Below are 13,416 nucleotides of genomic sequence, written 5' to 3' on the forward strand. Positions count from 1 at the left end.
CATCAGAGTACACTGCAACACACCCAGGTCCAGCATATGTCATCAGTTGCCACAGAGTGAACCTCCATTTCAGAAGTAGTAGTTAAACATCAGCTTTGTACTAATGCAGTTGAGGTATATTGAGATACACCATTTTGCAGTAATGCTGTATGAAACAGTGGAATGCAGTGGCTAACAAACTTCAGAGCCAGTGAGCAAATATTAATGTTTTTAATGATTCTAAACTGCACCATTTCCAAAGCAGGATTAACTTGGTTATATAAGAGGGATTGGTTTGGTTCAAAGAAGGAGAGCAGAACATGAAAAGAACAAGCTGTTTAAAATCTAGGTCTGCTTCTCAGATATTGCTGTTCTCTAAAGAGCAGTTCATTAATTACATGCTATCCTCCTTTTCTTCATCATCCCAGTTGTTCCAGCTGACACCACTTTAAACTGAGTCCTCTTGCAATAGGAGGTGCTTCTCAAACACAGTGTAAAAATCAGCCCTAGTGTATCAAAATCCCTTTTTTGTCACTTGGTCTGCAATTGGCTGCCAGTATAGTTCCCCAATATAAACTGTCGAAGTCAAGAAGTCACCTCAGACCAAAATTTGACCTAGTGCCTCACATGGCTTTACTGTAATAATTCCCCAATAACTGTATCTTCAGTTTCTTTTGCTCTTCTGTTCCACAGAGTGACAGTTCATTATACAAAGGAGATGAACTTGGCTCTTCTTTCTATTTTTACTTCAGTTGGCAAGAAAGGATTTCTTTATTTTTTTTTTCACTGTAAGGTTTTAAGAGAGACAGCTTTCATCAATCACTTTTTCTACCTAGAAATGAACTTCAGTGGCATGTGTCAGCTGTAGGATTGGACCCTCTTCACCCAAAATGTGAAGTTTTTCAGAACCAGCATGGACAAAACACAGATGTAAGCAAAAACTATCGAGTTTTCAGCTTCCATATCTAAGTAGACAATTCTGTGTATTAAAAGTGTGCTGGCTCTGTTCATTTTGTTAGTTTGTTTTTTACAGTGGGAAACCAAATTATCTTACTTTCTTAAATAATTTTTAAAAACAACAAGAATCCAAGAAGTCTGATCAGTGGGCCAGGCAAATGATACCTTTATTAAATATTTTTACCTATTCTTATGTCATGGATAAAGGCTACTGACACAAAACACACGTGTGATGGTGTCCTACAAAGCAAACTTTTAAGGATAGATTTATCACTAAGGATAGACTTACCACATTCCCCTTGGAGGGGAAATAGACTGAGATTCCAGAAGACTGACATTCTATTTGTCAAAAGAGCAATTACAATAGGAACAGCAGCCTGCCAAGCTTCCCCTTGGGCTCTTTCAAAAATGCCCAAGCTTGATTCAGAGATAACACATTTGAGAACACATTGTTAGTCTTTATAGGTAGAATTCACCTTTTCTAACACCAAGTGTCTAAAATATGGGTACCTAGTCTGAAGAGGTTGCCTTACTTTCCTCTACAATCAAGATATAGATACTCCTGGAATACGATTCGTCTAATCCAAAAGCAGATGGCAAAGTGTTTCCCCATTGCCCACAGAATCTAGAAAACTGCCTAGACACCTGGTTTTTAAAGTGCTAAAAGCAGATGAGCCATTTAGATAAGGATAAAGCCATGTTACCCTTCCTAACATAGCAGGGATCTGGCATAGAGATGTTACCAGCATCTCTCACAATGGCTTGCCTTATTTTAATAAATTCATCAAATTATGGTGTTTCGTTTGCATGGTTCTGCCATCAATCCCCTGGATAACTGCTGCTGCTGTTTCCTTGCTCAGTCTTCCACAAAACCACTGCTAGTTCTTCCTTCTTTTCCATCAATAAGCTCTGGTAAACCAGGCACTGTGCCCATGGTAGTAAGTCCAAATCACCTTAGCAAATCAACTCTGCAACACAGCATGTCACTTGGAAAACAGTTGCTTTATCTGCAATTAGAAATGAGTGGGTTAAACCCAGTTTTGATGTTTTAAAATAAGCTGCTCTGGGCAAGAACTGGCTAAAACATTCTCAGACCCATTTGTAACTGTCTTCAACAACTCTAAGAGGAGATGCATGGTTTTAGAAGCCTGGAGAAAGGCAAATATACTGTCCACCAATAAAAATGAGAGAAGAAAAAAAAAGTCAGGAAATTTGGATTAAGACTCGTCTTTCAAAGTTAATCTTGGAAAACTAGGGATCAAAAAAAATCAAACAAAGCATCCTAAGCACCTAGAAAATCGCAGGAAATCATTATGGATTTCAGAAAGCCTAATATGCTGACTCTAATTGCTTTGATTTAATGCCTGTGTTTGCTTTTCCTTTTCCTCTAAGTTCCGTTAACCTTTTGTTTTCAGATTGGTGATAACTCCTTCTATAAAGGCCTGGAGAGAACGCAGGACATAATGTGATTCTCAGGAAGAAGCACCTGCAGCAGTAAGTCAATGTGAGCATATTTCACGTGTTGGTGCTCCTGGGTGATGCAGTGACAGGGATGGTAGTGACACAATGATGTACCATTACTCTTTGACGTATGGCACAATGTTTCACATTTTTGTTTCTTTTTTTTTTTTCCCCACCAGTATTTCATAGTTTATAATAAGTTCATCGCAATCGGCTTGTTTTAGACCCAGCCTGGGGGGCAGTGACTGAATGGCACTACTGGTTGACGTTTAAGGGGGTGGGGGGCGGTGCACTTCCCGCAGAGAAAGGGCTAAAACACTGCACCATAAAAACACACCAGCAGAAAATTTTGTTTAGTTATGCATTTATCGGTAAAGTCTCTTAAGCCAACGTTTCGGGGTTTGGTACCTAAAACAAGCGTTTCTCAGATGAACCTACGACCTCAGCGCCTTTCCACGCGCCTTGCTCTGGAGCCTGTCCTAGCCTCATTAAGATGGTGGCTGGGGGGCCAAGACTACAACTACCAGCAAGCTGCGTGTCACCGCGTCATCTGATTGGCTGCAGAGACCGTCGGGAAGCCAATAAATATCAAGGGTCCTCCGCGGGTGGTGTGGTTTGCTTTGTCAGCGATGCACGATGGGAGTTGTAGGCGTTTTGTCGTCGCTGCGGCGTCGGGCGGTGGTTGCGGGTGATAGAGGGGACGCCTGCGTCTGCGCAGTGGCTGCGGCGCGTGGCAGGAAGCGGAAGGAGGCGGAAGGAGGCGGCCGGGCTCAATCCCTGACGTGTCCCTCTGAGGCAGTTGCTGCCGCTGCTCGCTCCTCGCTCCCGTCCGGCGGCCGCCATGGGCAGTGAGTACAGGGGCGCCTCGGCTGGGCGGCGGCAGGGGCAGGAAGGAAGGGTGGTGGGGGTCTCTGCGGGGTGCGTGACGGCCAAGCAGCCGCAGCTCAGCCACCGCCTCTCCTTGCACAGGCATCTTAGGACGGGCCCTCCTCACGGGCGGCGCGGCGGCCCGTGCCCCTCTTAGGGGCCGCCGCTCTGCTCTCGACCGCCCTGAGGCCTCAGGCCCCCAGTCCGGGCCCGCGGCACTCCCTCCGTGGCCAGCCCCCCGTGGGTTTCCCTTCCTGTGATTTAGGGGCTGCCTATGGATTGATTTATTTATTTTCGCTTTTTCGATGAAAGATCTATTTTCTGGTTATGGCGATCTTCCTAGGGAAGGGAGATTGCTCTGTGATGCCCAGTGAGTGGGCCGCTCGCCTGGCGAGCCCTGTTGAGTCTTGCCATCCTAGGTCCAGTGTGCCTGGTGTGGCACCCAGGCAGTTAGAGACGCGGATTCAAGTTTGGAGACTGGTCACAACACTTTCAGTTCCGTTGACAGATTAAGCTATAAACAGTGATCTACAGTACAGGAGTAATCCGAGTGAATGGAAGTCTTCAGTCTGTTGGAAAGCATCTTAGTTGGTATATTATTGTGGATATAGGAGAAAATAACGATTTGCTTTAAAACCACAATGCACTGTAACTTTTCAGGCAATTAAGTAAATAATTCTTTTGGGCTGGTCTTAAAGTGTTACAGAATTGCCACTGAAGTTGCAGCATTCTGTAAAGAAGTGAAATGCCAGCAGTAGTATCAGTTCTTCTGAATAGTACATGTCTTCGTTCAAATCAGTCCAAAACATATATGCAGTCTTGCATTTGTCTTCAGTTTAGCATTAACGCCATTTGAAATCAGATCACTCTGCTGACAGAACTTATGAGTATGCAGATGTTCTCACCTTTTGTAAAAATTAAGTAAATAATGCAATATATAAATAATGCAGCTACGTAAATAATTCTTATGGGCTGGTCTTAGAGTGTTACAGAATTGCCACTGAAGTTGCAGCATTCTGCAAAGAAGTGAAATGCCACCAGTAGTATCAGTTCTTCTGCATAGTACGTGTCCTTGTTCAAATCAGTCCAAAACATACATGCAGTCTTGCATTTGTCTTCAGTTTAGCATTAACTTCATTCAAAATCAGATCACTCTGCTGATAGAACTTGTGACTGTGCAGAAACTCTCACCTTTTGTATAATATAAAAAGACTGAGATCCTAATCTAAGGATATATCCCTGATTGGTCTCCCTGAATAGGAGGAGATTGCATGAGAAGTTCTGTAAACTAAGTGAATTGTTGCTTATGAACAGCATGTAGGAATTCTTAAGTTGCATGGCCCAAAAGTAACCTATGATTTAAAAAACTGTCTTGCTTATTTCCTTTCTCAAATGCCAGACTAGAGAAGCTACTATGAAATAAAAGTTCAAGGGTATTGATTTGTAAACTCATGCAAAGCAATGGCAAGGGTGGGTTTTTTGCATTGTTAACAGAAAAACACTGAGGCTTTTTTCCCTTTCTCTGTTTCCAGTACTAGCTAAATCTGTGTTTAGAACAGATAAGAATTTAGCTTAAAACCCACACAACAAACCATCGTCCTTAACTGGGACTTTTGATATAAAACCTATATGTTCAAATGCAGTTTTACTTGTGCTTTATTCAGTGTTCTTTATGTGTTCACTTTGTCTTTTAACTTTTGTCCATACAGTAAAATTTCTTGAAGTAATCAAGCCCTTCTGTGTTATCTTGCCTGAAATCCAAAAGCCAGAGCGGAAGGTAAGTTAATACAATCTTGTTCATAGGCTTGTATGTGCTTGCACAAGAATGTATTTGCAGGTAAATGCAACTGTGCAGATATGGCTGTGCCATAGCAGTGAGTGGTGTGATGTTGAAAGCAGTACACGTCAGAGTGTAAACCAGAGTAGCACTTCATCAGTCTTTACTTCTAATCAAAGATTTTTTTGTTAAGATAAGCTTCTCTGTCTTACATTTGTTTTTTTTCTTACCAGCAGCTCTTTTGTATGAAAATCTAAGATTCATTTCTGTGGAAGTACTAGAATCCCCTTCATTGGCAGTGTTTATTTGAATTAAAGTCTCAATAAAGCTTTGTGATTTTCCTTAGCCTTGCATAGTATGAAAGGGATGAGAGAGTTATTTTCTTTAGGATGTCCTGTACTTTGTCCCTTCACAAGAAAATCAAGTGTGCTTTAGCTGTTATGAAAATTTGCCTGATTGTTATCTTGACAGCTCTGTCATCTTGGGTTGTTTACTTTGGTTTTTGTTTTTCCTTTAGATTCAATTTAAGGAGAAGGTACTATGGACAGCTATCACACTCTTCATCTTCTTAGTATGCTGCCAGGTATGTTTCTATCTCATGTTTTTAAGTAGCAACAGAAATGGTTAAAGGATGTTTTGGTATCTCTGATTTAATACTATTTTCTTCTATTGGTTGGAAATGCAGATTCCCTTGTTTGGTATCATGTCATCAGACTCAGCAGATCCTTTCTACTGGATGAGAGTGATTTTGGCATCAAATAGAGGTACAGTCAGTCTTTCAGGAGGGCACTTTTAGCTTGAATGAAAACATTTTTTTAACTCATTCTTACATTGCACTCTATTTTAATGAAGACAAAAACAAAGTAGAGAGGGAAGAGTCTGTTTAGATGTTATGTAAAATCATAAGCCAGTGTGGCATTGGGAAAGGAACAGCTTTGTGGACAAAATGACTTTATTGTTGGCTGTGCACAACCTGTTCCATGTACAAAAAGCCAAGGAGCGTTTTAGAGGGAAAAGGGTTAGGGAAGAGACAGTTACCCACATCACTGCTGTTGCAATCTTCTGTATGTATTTCAAGCTTTTTAATTTGTGTTTCAGACCATATTATATGTGTGTTTTGATTTTTCTGTGTGACATCTTTGAGTCTGTCTTGCAGAATATTAGAATTCATGATAGCTTGTATAAATTTCAGTTTCTTGTAGAGGTTTTCCAATGCAGGTATGAATTAGAAGTGGTGACAGTTTCCTGAATTTGTTTTGTCATTATGTATCATTGGGGCTGTCTGTCAGTTTATATCATCATGAGATATGCATAAAAACATGTGTGCTGCTTCAGGTGTGCTCCTGAAAAATGTTTGTGTTTTCTTGTTTAAAATTGCAAATAATGAAATGATTGATTATCAGAGGCAGAAAGCAAATTCCTACCTTGTTTCATGCAGAGCAAATCCATTCCTGGCAGCAAATGTATTTTCCAGTGAACATAGTTTTTGTAGTACTGAGTGCTGACTGGCTTTTAACAAGCTTCTCTTATGATTGAAGCCTTTTACATTTAAGGAGATTTTGAGTTTTATATATTCTTAGTCAAGAAGGGTGGGAAAAAAACTTTGAACTTCCAAGGTGCTTGGTTATGGTATGCCACATTGTTTGCTTTCATTGTTCTTCCTGTGTCTGGCAGGTACATTGATGGAGCTGGGTATTTCACCTATTGTCACTTCTGGGCTCATCATGCAGCTCTTGGCAGGTGCTAAGATCATTGAAGTTGGTGACACTCCGAAGGACAGAGCTCTCTTCAATGGAGCACAGAAATGTGAGTAGCAGCTGATACTAAAGGCTGATGGCTTAGAGTATCAACCCTAACAATAGGAAGTGTGAACTTAGCATGTGATGAGTGCTGGAGCCAGATAGATGGGTTTCTGTCATAGTGTGCTGTAGGTATATGTATTCCTTCAGCCTTTTACTGACTGCTGGCTGGCTTGTTAGTTGTTGAGCTTTGGGAAGGTGTGAAGAGGAAAAGTAGCTATGTGGTTGTAATTGCTGCTGTAATCTCACTCAATCAGCTCAGCACTATGTAGGTTGTGGGGGCCCAACCTTCGAACTGTGTTGATCACTGTTAAACTGACAAAGTTAATGATGATGAAGGTGTTTGTTGGAGTTGTTTCTACCTTGCAGCTTTAAGCATGGTTCTTTTCTCAGCAATAAGAACCTCTCTGTGCTCAGGGTATTCTTTACCTATTTGATGCTGTTCCACACTACCTACTGGTCTGTTTACTGGAGAAAAGAATCATAGATTGCTAAGGTAATATTGTAACAGCCTTAGAATTTCCAGTATCTGTAGCAATCTTGGGTAACCAAACCTGCTTGCTTCTGAGTGTATTTGTTTCTGAAATGTCTGTAGTTGTGTGTTCAGTACCAGATTTCAGACAGGAAACTTAACTTGCCCTTTAATTTAAACGTCTTGTGGCTTATGTATTCCTTCCCAACTTTCTCTGCAAAGAAATTATTTCTCTAATTGCACAGTGGCATAAATCTCCGGAACAAATGCATGCTTTTTTGTTTTCTGTTCTACAGTGTTTGGAATGATCATTACCATTGGACAGTCTATTGTCTATGTAATGACTGGGATGTATGGAGACCCATCTGAGATGGGTGCTGGGATCTGCTTGCTTATTACAATTCAGGTAATTTCTAGTCCTCTACTTACACTCCCTCTCTAAGTTATAAAAATGAGCATGAGGCACTGCCTGCCCTACGTGCCGGGAAAAAAAAGATCAGTGTGCTTGCCTCCTCATGTATACATAGTCCTTCTGTAACTTTTAGTACAAATTATTTTTTAACAAACATTAAAAAGATGGGACTAATGCTGTATGGTTCGGTGTGTTGTTTTGTTTTTTTTTTTTTACTCTAGCTTTTTGTTGCTGGATTGATAGTTCTGCTCTTGGATGAGCTCCTACAGAAGGGATATGGCCTTGGTTCTGGCATCTCTCTCTTCATTGCTACCAATATCTGTGAGACTATTGTGTGGAAAGCATTCAGCCCTACCACAGTGAACACAGGACGAGGTAATATGCCATGTAGTGAATCTTGTCAATACAACTCCTGTGCAAGTGCAAGGACATTTCTTTTTAATTTTGTAGTATCTCACAAGATATTTCCTGACCTTGAATTTCTTATGGTGCCATGATTAGAAACTTGATAGCAGTAGACTGATACTGTATTAACATTACTGCCAAACTTACTGGCAAATACCATCTGTTTCATTCTTGCATTCCTTACTCTTTGCCCCAGAAACCTCTTTCTTCAAACTTGTCAGGAGGTGATCTTGTTTGGTGCTGTCTAATAATTTAAGTAAGATTATCACATTTGCTTTCACACAAACAATGTTGGATTGTGATTTAGTTTCTAAGCCACCACAGGAGCATTTAAAGAAAGTCTTGCAAGTAACATCTGCTGTGAAAGATGACAGTAGTACAAGTCTGAGAGCATGCTCAAGATAATGCAAAAGATTTGGAGAAATCCTATTCTCAATCCTGCCTAATGGGAGAAAGCACTGAAGTTTGGAGATGATTACAGCTCACCTAACTTTTCTTTTCTGTTCCAAGGCATGGAATTTGAGGGAGCCATCATTGCTCTGTTCCATCTTCTGGCTACTCGTACAGACAAAGTCAGAGCTCTTCGTGAGGCCTTTTACCGTCAGAATCTCCCCAACCTTATGAACCTGATTGCCACCATCTTTGTCTTTGCTATTGTAATTTATTTCCAGGTCAGTTGAGAAAAAAAGGACTGTAAAACTATGTGGAAGTAGATCTGTAATCCTCTTCCTTCTCCAGGAAACTATATTTTTACTTTCTGGTGTCTTCAGAAAACTCATTTTTGTACCTGAACATCTGGATGTTCATTTAAAGCTTGCTTCCCTTAATTAGTTTTCACATTTAATGTAGCTACACAAAAGACTTGAGGCTGCTTTAAGTCTCTGGGGAAAACAAACAAACACCACCACACACACACAAAAGAAAAAAAAAAATCACAAAAAACCAGACAAACCACAACATAAAAAACTCAAACAAAAATCCCCAGATGAATGTGTGTATGCAATACTGCCTAACCTCAAAGCTATTGCTTTTTGCTGGAAAATACTTGAAAGGTTTTTTAAGTTTTTAAGCATGTCTGCGTCTTACTGTTTGTTTGCAGCAAACTGCTGAAGAATATAGAAAATTCTAATATTTCTTTTCCTGGACACTACGTTCAGTCTTCCTGAAATTTTACATTTCTTCTCATGTCTCTGTCTTTCATACCTTGTTATATATGTGTGTGTGTTCAGATGACCTTGAAGGTTTCCAGACATTTGCAGAAGTGTTTGCATGAGTAGGCCTCTAGATAAAGTATGTGTACTTGCACAGAATGGTGACAGGTTTTTTTGTTGCTGTCAAGGCTTTGCACTTGCAACTTATGACTTGTAGTATGGGTTTGTGTCCAGATGTAATGGGAGATTTTCTTGTGAAAACCTTTCCAGGGCTTCCGAGTGGATCTTCCCATCAAGTCTGCTCGCTACCGTGGCCAGTACAACACCTACCCTATCAAGCTGTTTTACACTTCCAACATTCCCATCATTCTTCAGTCTGCCCTGGTGTCCAACCTGTATGTGATTTCCCAGATGCTTTCTGCCCGCTTCAGTGGCAACTTGCTGGTTAGCCTGCTGGGCACTTGGTCTGTGAGTATTCCTTCTAACCTTGCATACAGCTTTGTGAGAGCGTCATTAAAACGCATGGTTGAAGAGATGGTTTCTAAACATTTGCACACTTGTACAGGTGGTCACATACACTGAAACTCCTAAATCAATTATTTGTTTAAATTAATAGTAGAGTATGAGACCTGCTGTGATGACTGTAGGTGTCTGTTTACCTTCTGCTTTGGGCTGTTCCTTTTTGTATTCCATTTACACTCAAAAATTGCTTGTGGTAAAAACCCAGGCTTAGTCTAGTGGCTGAGAGAATGAGAAAGTTGGTGACTTCTTGCTTCCTTCCTCTAGGACACGTCGTCTGGAGGCCCTGCTCGTGCTTACCCAGTCGGTGGACTTTGTTATTATCTGTCACCTCCAGAGTCTTTTTCTTCAGTGCTGGAAGACCCTGTACATGCAGTGGTCTATATCGTATTTATGTTGGGCTCCTGTGCTTTCTTCTCTAAGACATGGATTGAAGTCTCTGGTTCCTCTGCCAAAGATGTAAGTTTAAAATGCTAAGTTATGTAAGCTTACAGGATGAAAACAAATGGGCTGGTGTAAGAGTAAGACTGGCTTTCTTCTGAAATAGCTGTTATGCTGGTTATCTTGTTGGCAATATTTGTTGCTTGTATAAACAATGTCTTTTTTTGTCAGTGGGGAAGATGAGGGCAGAATGGGGGTAATTTTTTTTTTTTTCCTTTCCTGTTTGCTGCTTTTTATAAAACAACTGCAGCAAAGCTCAAATAATTGCTTTCATTGGCATCAGGAAACTTTGAACATTTATGTGTAACATATGAGCGTGGGGACAGGTAAAGTACCAAAGAAAAGTAGAAACTCTTCCAGTGCCAAATGGCAGGTGCACCATGTGTAAAGCAGTTGTCACTTAAAGAAGCTGCGTTTAAAGCTTGACTACCCATGCCTGACACAGAGTGTTCTTAACTTCTCTTTGATAAGATTTACTAGGGGGTATTTTTATCTTGAGAGCACTGAGAACATAGTGCAGAGCATTAATATACCTGAGCCTCGCTTCTCAAAACCTCCATTTGCTAAAGGATATTTGATACTCAACAACTGTGCCCTTCTGAATTTGAATTGGAAAACAAGATGGAAAATAGTTGTCATTGTGGTATGTCTGTATTGTGTGGTTTAGGGTAGGAAATCGGATTTGGCAGCCATATGGAATAGTTTAATCCATTCTTTAACAAATATATAACAATTACACAGTTACTGTAGCACTCTTCTTTGGGACTTGAATCTGGCTGCTTGTTGTCAGGCATTCAGGGAGACGCTCACAGCCATGTAATAGCCAGGGTTTTATTTCAGTGTAAAGCAACAGCATTTAACACTTTAATATACTTCCATAATACTGAATAAAATTATATTAAGTTCATGTAAACAATGTCAGAAATAAAAATTGATAAATAATTTTTAAAGTGTTCATTATATATACATATGCCAGTGGAAAACTGGCAACTTAATCATCTGAAAGTGTATTTTCCTCAGTACACAGGGATTCAATAACAAGCACCTTCTTAACTTCCCCTGCTAGAGTTTTGGTTCCACTTAGATGTTTGCAGGGCTCTACTGTAACCCTGTACAATTGCAAAAATGCAATATAAGGATAAAGTTCCCATAAGGAATTATTTCTAAGTAATGTGGTCTCTAGGATGGCCCCAATAGTTCGCTCAACTGAATGTGGGAAACTGGAATGGAGGCTTTGTAGGATGAGTTTGGTAAAGTCTACTAAACTCCAACCAGGAGAAGGTTAGGTGGCAGAGCAGGATTTGGGTTATGTATGAGAACCTACCTATTTCCAGATTTTCCTTTTCTCAATAAGACCAGAATTACCCCAAAAGCTTTAGGTAAGTGACAGTGTGGGAAAGCACCTGTGACTGCAGTCTATCTGAAGTTAAAATGCTGGCCATTTAAAACTGAGATGAACAATGAAAAACCAAAGCGATACAAACCCACTTCAAACTCACCACCATTCACTGAAATGTCTTGCTTCTGGTTTCCCATAGTACTAAGTCCTGTGGCCTTGTCAAACGATGCTAAATTTACTTGCTCCTTTCCTTGCTTCCATACAGGTTGCCAAACAATTGAAAGAACAACAAATGGTAATGCGAGGCCACAGAGAAACTTCAATGGTACATGAACTAAACAGGTGAGTTACAGGTTTCACAGACTACTAATGCAAAGTGTTCTGGGGGCACACATGGTAAGTTTTGCTTGGACTTCCATTTTCCTAGAACACAGATACCTCAAATTCAGTGTTACATGTGCAAGACAGAATATTGTCTCACTAATGGTAGATTTTGTACAGCACGGTGTATTCTTGCCTTACAATTCGACAATGCACTTAAATTCTGGAGCTTGTATTTTTCTGTTCTTTTTTTTTATCCGTAGGATTGTTAGTAGTGACCATTTGAGTGTACTTTACTACTTCAGAGTGACACACAAGTGTTTTTTCACTGTGATTTTTAATGTGTTACTGTCTTTAATGTTGTTTTCACACAGACCTTGCTTCTAATTCGAGTAGTTACTTAAATCTAGGCATGGGTTGGACTCCAGGTTTTCTAAATCTCCTTTGTGTTACAGAAATGTTGTAACTTTAGATTTCAGTCATCTGTAGATGAGTTGAAAAGCTAGGAGCCATAAGCTTTCTCTTCGTGCCTAATTGCAGGGTAGACTGTAATAACTTCTGAACTTAGTGTTTTTTACCTCCAGTCAGGTTGAGCTTTTTATTTCCTTACTGTATACAGCCTACTGGTACTATTGCATGTTCCTTATCTTGAATTGTAGACCCATGAAAAGAGAGTATTGTGCCACTGACTTTTTTTTCCATTCATGTAGCGTCATTGCTTTTTTCTTAATCACCTGGTCAGATGATCTCTGTGGTCTTGCTGTTCTGTGAGACTGGTTTTCCTGAGCAAACTCTAATTCCTGTTCTTATTTCATGTTTTGCAGGTACATCCCTACAGCTGCTGCATTTGGTGGTCTCTGTATTGGTGCTCTCTCTGTGTTGGCAGACTTTCTTGGGGCAATTGGGTCTGGAACTGGAATTCTGCTCGCTGTCACTATCATTTATCAGTACTTTGAAATTTTTGTAAAGGAACAGAGTGAAGTTGGCAGTATGGGAGCTCTTCTTTTCTAAACCTAGCTTTTCATGGACCCCAGAAAGAGGGGAGGAACATTCTCAAAATATAGCCAGTCAGTTGAAAAGAAGTAACATAAACTTGATAATATCATTCTATTTGAACACATATTTTAATATTTCCAGAGCACATTCCCTTATGTTCAAACTTTTCTAGCATACTGTTTGCATTTTATAAAAGAGGAAAAATGTGCAAAAAAAAATTTTTTTAAGAAACTTTTTTTAATTGTGTGTTAGGTTTTCTGAATTGGATTGAGTTCAGTGACTCTTGAAATTTTTTTTGAGCCCATATCAAATTTAGTATACCTGAAACTTTTACAGGTAATTGTTTCATAAAAGAATGTTTGGAAGGGATTTTTTTTTCATTTAACTTGTTTTTGCAGCTCCTTTGCAGTAGTGGTGAGAAGAAAAAAGTCTCCCTCTAGTCCTCACGTTCCATAATTATGGTTGTAAGCACAAACAGTGTTGAATATGTTCAGTTTTGTGTTTGGGGCGTTTCCCAGTA

At 40.0% G+C, this 13,416-nt stretch overlaps 1 protein-coding gene across 1 annotated transcript; it reads left to right on the plus strand.

Annotated features, from left to right (window-relative positions):
- The first annotated feature begins 5,002 nt into the window (after positions 1 to 5,002).
- On the plus strand, positions 5,003 to 13,091 carry SEC61A1 (SEC61 translocon subunit alpha 1). Its single transcript, XM_054387706.1, has 11 exons — positions 5,003 to 5,041; positions 5,559 to 5,624; positions 5,727 to 5,805; positions 6,716 to 6,847; positions 7,609 to 7,718; positions 7,946 to 8,099; positions 8,640 to 8,800; positions 9,551 to 9,748; positions 10,067 to 10,258; positions 11,845 to 11,921; positions 12,725 to 13,091. The coding sequence occupies exons 3-11, from the start codon at positions 5,745 to 5,747 to the stop codon at positions 12,909 to 12,911; spliced, it is 1,272 nt and encodes a 423-aa protein (XP_054243681.1). The 5' UTR covers positions 5,003 to 5,041; positions 5,559 to 5,624; positions 5,727 to 5,744; the 3' UTR covers positions 12,912 to 13,091.
- The last annotated feature ends 325 nt before the right edge of the window (positions 13,092 to 13,416 follow it).

This window comes from Indicator indicator, chromosome 15, assembly GCF_027791375.1.
Source record: "Indicator indicator isolate 239-I01 chromosome 15, UM_Iind_1.1, whole genome shotgun sequence".
Lineage (NCBI taxonomy): Eukaryota > Metazoa > Chordata > Aves > Piciformes > Indicatoridae > Indicator > Indicator indicator.

What these genes read in the sequence shown, in the direction of transcription:
- SEC61A1 (XM_054387706.1), top strand. Translation starts at nt 5,745, where the DNA reads ATGTCATCAGACTCAGCAGATCCTTTCTACTGGATGAGAGTGATTTTG. An exon ending in GCCTGCTGGGCACTTGGTCT is followed by an intron (nt 9,749 to 10,066) that starts GTGAGTATTCCT and finishes TCCTTCCTCTAG; the next exon opens with GACACGTCGTCTGGAGGCCC. An exon ending in CTGGTTCCTCTGCCAAAGAT is followed by an intron (nt 10,259 to 11,844) that starts GTAAGTTTAAAA and finishes GCTTCCATACAG; the next exon opens with GTTGCCAAACAATTGAAAGA.